The sequence below is a fragment of the Corylus avellana genome, chromosome 4 (assembly GCF_965113065.1).
Source record: "Corylus avellana chromosome 4, dhCorAvel1.hap1.2, whole genome shotgun sequence".
NCBI lineage: Eukaryota > Viridiplantae > Streptophyta > Magnoliopsida > Fagales > Betulaceae > Corylus > Corylus avellana.
Genome location: NC_142493.1, coordinates 33,420,095 through 33,430,487, shown reverse-complemented (window position 1 = coordinate 33,430,487; position 10,393 = coordinate 33,420,095). Strand labels below are relative to the sequence as shown.

Genomic DNA, 10,393 nt, shown 5'->3' with positions numbered 1-10,393 from the left:
GAGAATTTCAACGCATGGTGCCAATCTTCTCTCCAAACTGACAGTCAAGACCGAGGAATTCTTGGAAATAAAGTTGCTCCGCTCAAAGCATTCCCAGCAGTTTCTTCGTTATTTTTCTTATATTTAAGGATCCAAACTACTTTTTGCTCTATTTTATCAAAATACATTCCAATAGCTTCCCTTAATCATTCTCTATATCATTGAAATATATATATTTTAGATGAGAGAGAATTGTGAAACATGAGAGGAGAGTGGAGAGAAGAGAGAGAATCATTGCAATAGTGGAACCCAAAAGCAATCCTAATGTTTAGAGTTTATTTAGGGAGTTTGCTGTTGGATTTTTTTGCGATTTTTTGGACATATTTCCTAAACTTAGGGAACAGACTCCCCTATAGGGAGTCTGCTGGAAATACTCTCAGAACCCACAAGACCCAGATCCTGAAAAAACTCGATCTTGGGTTTGAGAGTCTTGTTGATATCACATAAGAGTAATTGGGGGAAAACAAGGACCGCGGACCTGGTTGGCCGGTCACCTCATAATTTTATTTTATTTTATTTATTTATTATTATTATTTTTTAGGTTTAGTTTTTTTAATTATTATTTTGTATTTTTCATTATTTTTAATTTTTATAACACATAGCATATTATGGGAGTGACACGTTGAAATACCATTAATTGGGACTGACAGAACCTACCAAAGATATTAATTTTGTCTTTTCCCATAAGTGAGGTACCAGATTTGTCTAGTTTTAAAACTTAGGGAGAAAAAATCAAAACCTAAAAATCGAGGTACCAAATAAGTTATTAACCATTTTTGGGTTTTTTAATTTTTTTATCCTCAATAATTATTTTTGCCCTGGGTTGTGGTCTCGGTTAGGGGTGAAATAGCAGTTGCAGTTAGCGGTTAGTGGCTAAAACCGCTAACCGCAACCGCCTAGGCGGTTAGTAATTTTTACTAACTGCATCCACTAACCGGGTAGCGGTTCGGTTAGCGGTTAACCGCTTTGAGATAATCGCTTTTTTTCTAACCGTTTTTTTTTTGGCTTCTTTTTTTTTTGGACCGATTTTGGGTTGGTTTTGGGCCAGTTTTGGGCTTACTTTAAACATTTTTTTGCTCATTTTAAACATTTTTTTTTTTCCTTTTCATTGCCATTTTAGCATTAAAAATTGCTATATACCAAAATCTTGTTGGCCACCTTCTACAAATCTACACATCATACAATATACAAATAAAATTACAACAAAATCATTACTTCACTTGTAGTCTTATACACAACATAGAAATAAAATAAAATACAAACAAGTTCATAAACTCACAAGCAACCAAAAAAACCAACATGGTTGAACTTGAAGCTTGAGGCCCATTTCCAAATATGTATTGTTATTTATTATATATATATATATATATATATATATATATAAAGCGGTTAGCGGTTTTCTAAAACCCACTAACCGCTAACCGCCTAGGTGGTTAGCGATTTTTACTAACCGCTTTCAAAGCGGTTAGGCGGTTAACGGTTATAGCGGTTAGCGGTTGCGGTTAGACGGTTTTAAATTTCACCCCTAGTCTCGGTCGTTTAGCCTTGAAATGAACATGGGTTGGCCCGAATTTATATTGTGGACCTATCGAGCCCAGCCTAGCCCAATATACTTTGGACCTTTTTTTTTTTTTTTTTAATTAAATCGAGCTAATAGTGAAGACTTTATGAGATATTTCATTTCAAGAGGGTCTTATTAATTTTGTGATTATGAAAGTGAATGCTTAAAATTAACTTTTCAAATGATCGTGTCAAAAATTATATGCTTCTGTCATACGAGTACACCAACCATAGAACATGTGAGACTCTTCTTTAATAAGTGAAGCTCAGTTGAGAGGAAACAGTCACTTTAGCAACAACCTAATACGTGTCACATGTAAGACTTTTCCATACGTGAGGTATAATTTGGTATCAAGCTTTCAAGGGGCTCATTCAAGACTTTCAAAAACTATTACTCAACAAAACTAAGAGCCTTTAGGCTCTACTAAAGAGCAAGGAGTAAGCACCTACATGAGCAGAGAGTGGTAGTCTGGTAGATGAAGCAGGAGCGATAATGTTGTTAAATTAAGAAATTGCACACATGAAATATTTGACTAAGATAAGAAATAAAGGGAAAAATATATTTATCCCTATCTATAAAAATACAAAAAAAAAAAAAAAAAAAAACATTAAAAATGAGGTTTCAGTATGTGATCAAACCACCGCTTCTCAAGTCAGCTTGAGGGTGACCGAACTATTCTATAGCCATTTGGGGTGGTTCGATTACCCATTCATTTAAAAATAAAATTGAGTTGCCAAACTACTCCTAATAGTCTCATTTGGGTTGGTTTAAGCTACTCTCACGCTAGCCAAAGAGGGTAAATGAGCCACTCTCATTTGGCCAAGCGGATGGCCTGGCCGCAACCTTCTTTTTTTTAAGAAAAAAAAAATAGTTGTTTTATTTTACTTTCACTTTTTTAGTTTTTAATTTATTTTTTTATTTATAAAAATATTTTGGTCTTATTAAAAAAATTATTTTTTATTAGCTGAGACATTGGCAATTTTTATTTTATTTTATTTTTTAGTTCGGAAGGATATTGATTCATTCAGTTTGAAAAAACATTAACAATGGAGTAATATTTGAGCGGTTCGGGAACCTAAAATAAACCAACATGAACGGATAAACGCATGTAACCAACCATCTTAACATCTAATCACTGACCGTAGCTTCGCAAAGAAGCACAGGCTTCTTAACCTGTACCAGCAAATTTCCAATGGCGCTCTACACCTCCAATCTAATCTCGACCCCTGTAATCCCTCCCGCCAAATCCAACAATCTTATCCTGCGCACCGCCTCCCTTATCCTAGGCCGCCGTTCCTCTGCACCTTCTTCCCCCACTCTCTCAGTAAAACCCATCTACCAATCTGCTTTCGCAAACCCTCTCAGAGCCTCACCGCCCCGGCAGTACGTGTACCCCGACCCCATCCCCGAATTCGCTGAAGCTGTGAGTACGACTCTGCGTCTGTGACAGTAAATGCATGTCTGTGAATTTTCTTGGTGTTTACGTGTTTTATATGCCTTATTGTTAACTATATACTGTTGCAGGAGACCCAGAAGTTCAGGGCTGAGCTTCTGAGGAAGCTTTTGAAGGACAAGGACACGTTCGGTGATGAACTTGATGCGGTCATAGATGTCTGTGCAGAGGTTGGTACTCTTTCACTTTGTATACCAAATTTCAGAGTAATATTGTCAGTGGGTGTTGGTTATTTGAAGCAATTAATTAATGTGTTTTTTTTTTTTCTTTGGAGAAACGAGAATCATTATTTGGTTTGGTGCATGCTGGATAATCATCTGAATGAGATTGTGTGTGACATAATTAGTTTCGTTAGAGAATGGAATTTGTCAATGGCGGCTTTTTGGTTATCTGAGTGATATTTGAAGTGGGTATTATTGCATATTATGCACTTGCAAGTAGGATCATATTTTTGGCTAGCTGATTTTGCTACTCATAAATCAAGTAGCACTTGAGCACTACCCACTCGTGAAAAAGTCTTGAGTGAAGGACATTGCAGATAAAAGATTTTGCCTTGACCAATTAACGTATTAAGATTTCACTTAGAAAGGTTGTCTCATGGTGGTCCACGTTTCAGTCAGTTGTATGAGACTCTTGGAAAAGTTCTCAAGAGAAAAATTGGTCAGGTTCTTGGAGCGCGTGAAGCTCTATAATTTTGAGATATCTTTCTAACCCACGTGCCTCTTTTTGGAAGGATACTGATTCCGTGGTTGCTGTGATAAGTGCTAGACAAAAGATAACCTGACTGATTGTTTCGAGCCGGGCCATCTTTGCATTGAAATTTCCATCTTCACTGTTTTCTTCCAGTCGAGGGTGTGTTTGGGAAACACTTTTCCCCTCTCCCTCTTATCTTTACTTCTCCCAAAAAGAATAAACATATTTTCAAAATTATTATTATTTTTTTTCATTTTTCTCTCACACATCACTCAAACAAAAAACTTACAACAAAAACACTTACTAAACACCCAAACAAATAATAATTGAGACTGGATTGAGACTGGATTACTGATATGAGATGGAAGCAAATAATCCTAGTGGAAGCAAATAATCCTAATCTATTCTTATGGTGATTGAGACTGGATTACTGATATGAGATGTGGTTCTGAATCTGAGTTAAATGTCCCTTGATCTAATTTGAATTCAACCATTGTATGATGTATTCAGTTGGGAAAATTAATAATTAATTGGCAACTAATTTCCACAAGATCTTTATGCGAAAGACAAGTTTGGAAAGAAAACACACGAGAACACACACCAATCACACACGTACACAAAGAGTTTACGTGGTTCGACAACATGCCTACGTTCACGGGGCGTGATCCGGTCTCCTTTACTATTGAGAAATATTGAGTACAATGGTTCTAACCTGAACCGCTCAAGTTTAATATTCCAAACCCAAGTTCTTAACCCCTTGTATACCCCACTCAATTTTCCCGTTCAAATACCCAGTAAAGAAAAACTCTCTACACTTCGTAAATGCCACAAAATGCTCTCACCAATTTGGATTTTCCGGATGATCTCAACCAAGGACTACATGTCCTTTTATAGAGGCTTAATCACAAAAAATAGGAGAACAATTTTAATTCAATTGTTGCAGGGAAAACGAAACCATCATGAATACACAGTCTTTTTCGTGATGAAGATAAACATTGCGGCCCACATGTTTACCCATACACGTTTTCTCCAAAAATCCAATTCCAAGTTGTTCTTGGACTCCTTTTAAAACTAACCTTATCCTCTTATAGATAAATATGACTTGAACCCACCAACTTGAATATTTATATTTTTCAGCAATTATCTTCACAATTGTTGACAATTATCAACAGTATTCATCTGTTCAGCTAATTAAGGTAGGGAGTATTGGGTTAGTGCAAACTCTAGTTATGCCAAACAGTGCTACTGGCCCACTGAGTTGGCTCATTCAAATTTCTTCTTCTTTTCATTTTACACTTAGTTTTTTTTTTTTAAAAAAAAAAAAAAAAAAAAAAAATAATTGTTTGACACATTTTAAACCCAGACACCAGCTGAGACTTCCCACACTTGGTTATAGGCGTGTGCAGAGATGTGGCTTTTGACTAGCTGAATTGGTTGAAATTTTGGAGAAGCCATAGGTGATACATGGCAACGGCAATAGCACTTACATCTGGGAAGTGAGAAAGACTGGAAGAGATTGGGGGAAAAATTAAGTTTTGATCTTTATCTTAAATGTGTTCTGAGATAAAAGATTGTAGAGATTATACACAAGCAGTCAGCTTTCCACAAAGATATTCTGCAGTATGTGATGGAATATCTTAGTTATTTATCAGTAATCATTCAATATGCGAGTATGATAGTGGTTCGAATAATGATGTTTATGTTGGTGGCAGGCTAAGGCTAAGGCAAATGATTAGTTAAGCACATCCTATGAACATGAAGCTTGAGTATGTAGGTGGATCAATCAGCTTAAGAGAGAAATTTTCAGATTCTTTGCTAATAGTATAGTCGTTAATGGTCATGCTTTATGGAAAGTAAGCATTTCCAATAGGCATCTTATCAGTGACAACAAAATAGCAGATTGAGATTTTAAATTTATACAAGTTTATATTTGGTTGCGTGCACTGTTAAGAAAAAAGTAGATTCTGTATCTTCCTTGTGTCATTTCAATCACAGAATCTTATATTGTCTTTCTATTATATGTGATCTCTTATGGCTACTTGGCCAAAAAATTCTTATGGCTAATGGAGAATGCTGGTCATCATCATTCATCAGCATATGAACCATAATCAGAATTTTCTAGTGATGGCAGCTTGCTTAAATCACACTGCCCCTAGTCTCAGCTGGGATAGTTTTCACGGTACTGATTCTGCTGAAATAAGCAAGCATTTATTCCCTTTCTTTTCTCTTAGGAAGCTTGGCTTTTGCTTGACTTGAAAATAGTTCAAAGCTTTTCCAATAGGCGTTTTACTGGTAACAACAAAATAGAGGATTAAGATGTGAAATTGACTCTAATTTATGTTTTGGTTGGGTGCACTATTGAGGAAAAAGTAGATTTTGTATCTTCCTTTTGTCGTTTCATCACAGAATTTTAATGTCTTTCTGTTATATGGGGTCTCTTATTGCTATTTAAGAAAATATTTCTTATGGCTAATGGAGAAAGCTGGTGATCATCATTCATCAGCATATGAACCATAATCTGAATTTTCAAGTCATCACAGATTGCTTAAATCGCACTGCTCCAAATCTCAGTTGGGATAGTTTTCACGGTTTTGATTCTGCTGAAAGAAGCAAGCATATATTCCCTTTCTTTTCTCTTGGGGGGCCTTGCTTTTGCTGAAACTTGAAAATCGTTCAATTATTGACTCCAAAAAGAGAAATCTGACCTAACTACAAAATCAGCACTATTTTCCAGACAGCTTCCATCAGATTGTTCTAACTTTATGTGCACGTTTGGCCCAATACTGGCAATGTTTTGTCATATTACCTCTACTGTATGTGTTATGCTTTGAGCTGAGAGTGAAAGATCCAAAATGTCCAAGTTGATTTTTCTTGTGAATTAGCTGGTGTAACTAGTGTAAATGCATGCCAGATATTTAGTGAATTCTTGCTCAAGGACTATGGGGGGCCCGGGACATTATTGGTGGAACCTTTCACGAATATGTTGGTTGCTATCAAGGACAAAAAATTACCTGGAGCACCTTTTGCAGCAAGGGCAGCCCTGTTATGGGCTCAAAACTATGTCGATCAGGATTGGGAAGTTTGGAACTCTAAACTAACAATGTGATTTCTTTTCATAATTTGGATTATTAGGCAAGTTAATAATGTCTCATGGGTGTATTTTAAACTGCTGATTCCTTTGTCATGAAAGTCAAAAAAGGAAAATGTGGAGGCAAGATCTGTATCCATCACTATATATTACTGGCGTTACAATGTAAGATTCATTGCTCCTTTTGAAGCTACTAGAAAATGGTTTGAATTTGAAATCTCTGGATCTCCATGGATTTAGTGAATCTATTTGCACACCTTGGAGTCCGACTATGTAGGACATCAGGGACTGAAAGTCAGTCCCTTTACCTTATGAACACACTGCATGTTACAATTCAATGCCTGAAACTACCAAACAAACTTCCAATGATCAGCTTCCGGCCTCAGAGATGCTCTGTAATGAGGGGCGCCAAGATTTTGACCTCATTGCAGCAGCAGAGTTCGTTGATGGTGTCCTTGCTCGTTGTCTTTCATGTTTCATCCCCTGAAATTTTTGGCGAGGTTATAGGTTGAGTACTCATGAATGAGAAGAAGAAAATTTTTTGCTGGTGTTGATAAAGACATCAGCAGACCCTTATCTTCTCCCTCAGCTAGCTAATTTATTTGGATTCAAATCACGAAGCCAATTGACCGTTGGTTGAAACCTAGCCACTCATGATCTGCTATACTAAGATAACTTTGATAATTAAGTGGTTAAATTAATGGGTTCTCTTCGACAAGAAGGATTAGATGCTTGTGTTCTGTTTGAAGACACAGACAGCTCGAATGAGCACAAATAAATAATTCAAGCGGCATGGTTGTGGATTACAGCCAGTTCACCATCTCAGATATTGTCGCAGTATTAACAACTTTATTTTTTTTAAAAAAAAGAAAAAGAAAAAAGAAGGCACAGCTAATATATAGAACTTGGGTGATAATGGCTTACTGATGAATACCTGGCATGTCTTCTCCTTGTCAGACTTCCCTTCTGCCTCACAATCTGAAGTACTCCGCTTCTCTGGCAGCACTGTCTGTGGCTTCTCAGATGATTCTGGCTGCTGCTGCTTCGTTTTGGCGTTCTTTTTGGCCCGCAGCACCTTCATAACCTCTGCAACCAGCATCAAACATTAATAAAAACAAATACAGATTCTCCAGAACCGAGTCAAGCTAATCAAAACGAGTTCACGAAGAAAACACAGGTATATATATATACCTTGAGTGGTTACGAGGCGATAAGCATGACCAAGAGCAAGAGTATCACTCGGCCGGAGAAGCTTAACGCGGGTGAACCGCACGGTCTTCTGCTCCTGCTGGTTCTCTTCATCAGGCACGGGCAAAGGGATGATCAATGAAACATAGTGACCCGGGTTCATCTTCATCACCTCACTTGCGCCTACAGGCCAATACAGCCTCTCTATCTTCCCACTGGGGTGCTGTATAACCAGGGCTGCAGCATCTATGGCCTGGCAGTTCCCCATCTCTCTCTCTTTTTGTTTCTTTTTCTCTCTAGAGCTAGGATATTGAATAAAGATAAGGGACAAGGAAGGAAGGAAGGAGGGAGGGAGGTGGAGCAAGCAGCAGTCTCTTTCTATACAGCTCTCCCACCCCAACAGATATAGTAAAAACGGGTCTTTCTCAGCTGGCCGTCCCCAACCAACCTATGCTTGCGAAATATCAAATTGACATTAAACGGCATGGGATATAATAATTATGGTGACCGAAGAGTGAGGAGAATTAATATAAATAGTAGTGGGCTTTGTAGTAGTGAGATGAGGCCAAAGCGGGTGTGATTGCCACGTGGATAAATGTGAGAAGGTTGGAAATTGGACGTACCTGCTCGGCGGTGTCGACGGGGTCAAGGTTTAGACTTTGGGAAAGACAATGGTTTTTAATCTTAATTCTTAAACAAACAAAACAAACGCCCCAAGTTAATAAAATAAATAAATACATTTTTGCCGACCCAAACCAAAGCGTGCGTGCGTGCGTACGTACGTGCGTGTGAATACGATTCTTTTGGGTGGACGAGGACAGTGCACCACCTTATCTGCGTTTGACACGCAGTTTTCGTACTTTTGGCTTATCTCCAAACAACTGCTACTCTTTAAATGTTCCACAGACTTTTGTACAAATGTTATATATAATATTTTTATTCTTCAATTCCAAGATTTTTTTTTTTTTTTTTTTTTTTAAATAATAAGTAATGTGAAATACAGAAATAGTTGTAAAATATATATATATATATATATATATATATATATATATATATTTTAATAAATTAACGTGATAATTCATAGATAAGTATTTTGAGCAATTTTATTGTCCGAATTGCTAATAATTTTAGTAGCAAATATAAGATTTGCCTGTCGAATACATCTTTAGTAGCATGCCCACTTGCTGGGCCAACCGGCCAAGTGAGTCTCATATGGCTCTCTCACATTTTCTACTTACGTTAAGACTACAAATTGATGGGAGATCCGGATCCATAAATCATAATTAATAAAATAATTAAACAAAAAAAAATTATTTTTCAATTTAATTAATTAATGGTTGGTTTGTCAACCATATACTCTTGATTATTTTACCATAGACTCTTACTTATTTTACCATATACTACCACATTAGTTTGCATGAAAGTTAGTACGGTAAGCATTTTTCTACTTTTTTACTATAAGTTTCTTACGAACAAATGATTATATATGTTTTTTATTTTTGAATAAATCTTCTAAAATTAGTTTTTTCCTCCCAAAAAAGTGTTTTGTTTTATTATAGTTTTGTCTCATCTCTTATTTATTTATTTATTTTTTGAAATATATCATATTCATTCATTGATAAAAGTTGCAAGCCTAAAGCTCTTACAAACAGAGCAAAAAGCTCAGAAGTAAATCATAGCTGAAGCTAAAAATACAGTCATCAACAACAGACAAAATCAACCAAAACACAGCATCCGCTAACCTATGACTATATCAGGTTGAAAACTTAGATCTGTATCAAACAGACACCATCTAATGCATAGGTAGCGCTTATTCCTCGGCCTTGAGAGCAAAACCCCCAAGCCGATACTTATTCCTCGGCCTTGAGAGCAAAACCCACAAGCCGATTCTCATCCTCCTCGACTCGAAAGCCAGGATAAGTTTCATATCCACAACCCAAAGGTTTGGACCAGTAATATCGGGTAGCAACCGGGCGCAACAAAGCAGGAGGAGAAAGCCTTATTACAAGTATAAATAAAACCATACAGGAAAATAAAGGGAACAATAAAAATAATGCAGGAAAAGAAATTACAGCAAATAAAACTAAATACAGGGGAACTCAAAGGAAATACAAAACAGAAAAACAACAAAACAGGAAAATAAATGTGAAAAACACTCAAAACGGGTCATGACAGCTGGAGGAGGGCGATCGCGAGCTAGTCGGAAACCGCCACGGAAGGTGGTACAAAAAGCTTGGCGTGGGAGGGGCGCGTGAAAAAACCCAACAGCAAGCAGTGAGCAGCGAAGCGAGCGCGGAGGAGATCGGCGGCACACACAAACAAACAAGGAGGGGGAGAGTTTGAGTGAAAACCTCCAAAAGCAGTACCCACC

At 37.0% G+C, this 10,393-nt stretch overlaps 2 protein-coding genes across 3 annotated transcripts; one reads left to right on the top strand and one right to left on the bottom strand.

Annotated features, from left to right (window-relative positions):
* Positions 1–2,719: 2,719 nt before the first annotated feature.
* LOC132179806 (protein PLASTID REDOX INSENSITIVE 2, chloroplastic) lies at positions 2,720–6,981 on the top strand. Its single transcript, XM_059592585.2, has 3 exons — positions 2,720–3,023; positions 3,125–3,223; positions 6,658–6,981. The coding sequence occupies exons 1-3, from the start codon at positions 2,793–2,795 to the stop codon at positions 6,850–6,852; spliced, it is 525 nt and encodes a 174-aa protein (XP_059448568.2). The 5' UTR covers positions 2,720–2,792; the 3' UTR covers positions 6,853–6,981.
* LOC132179805 (uncharacterized) lies at positions 6,951–8,526 on the bottom strand. Of its 2 annotated transcripts, none has more exons than XM_059592583.2 (3): positions 8,026–8,521; positions 7,769–7,920; positions 6,951–7,317 (listed from the first exon to the last, which is right to left on the bottom strand). In XM_059592583.2, the coding sequence occupies exons 1-3, from the start codon at positions 8,288–8,290 to the stop codon at positions 7,204–7,206; spliced, it is 531 nt and encodes a 176-aa protein (XP_059448566.1). In that variant the 5' UTR covers positions 8,291–8,521; the 3' UTR covers positions 6,951–7,203. The 2 variants fall into 2 exon arrangements, with proteins under 2 accessions (XP_059448566.1, XP_059448567.1); XM_059592584.2 differs by having other exon boundaries at positions 7,206–7,317; positions 7,759–7,920; positions 8,026–8,526.
* Between the last annotated feature and the right edge of the window lie 1,867 nt (positions 8,527–10,393).

Coding starts and splice junctions, on each gene's coding strand:
- LOC132179805 (XM_059592583.2), bottom strand. CDS start 8,290: ATGGGGAACTGCCAGGCCATAGATGCTGCAGCCCTGGTTATACAGCAC. Junction 7,921..8,025: donor TCGCCTCGTAACCACTCAAG/GTATATATATAT, acceptor TGCTGGTTGCAG/AGGTTATGAAGGTGCTGCGG. Junction 7,318..7,768: donor ACAAGGAGAAGACATGCCAG/GTATTCATCAGT, acceptor CAAAAATTTCAG/GGGATGAAACATGAAAGACA.
- LOC132179806 (XM_059592585.2), top strand. CDS start 2,793: ATGGCGCTCTACACCTCCAATCTAATCTCGACCCCTGTAATCCCTCCC. Junction 3,024..3,124: donor TCCCCGAATTCGCTGAAGCT/GTGAGTACGACT, acceptor ATACTGTTGCAG/GAGACCCAGAAGTTCAGGGC. Junction 3,224..6,657: donor TCATAGATGTCTGTGCAGAG/GTTGGTACTCTT, acceptor AATGCATGCCAG/ATATTTAGTGAATTCTTGCT.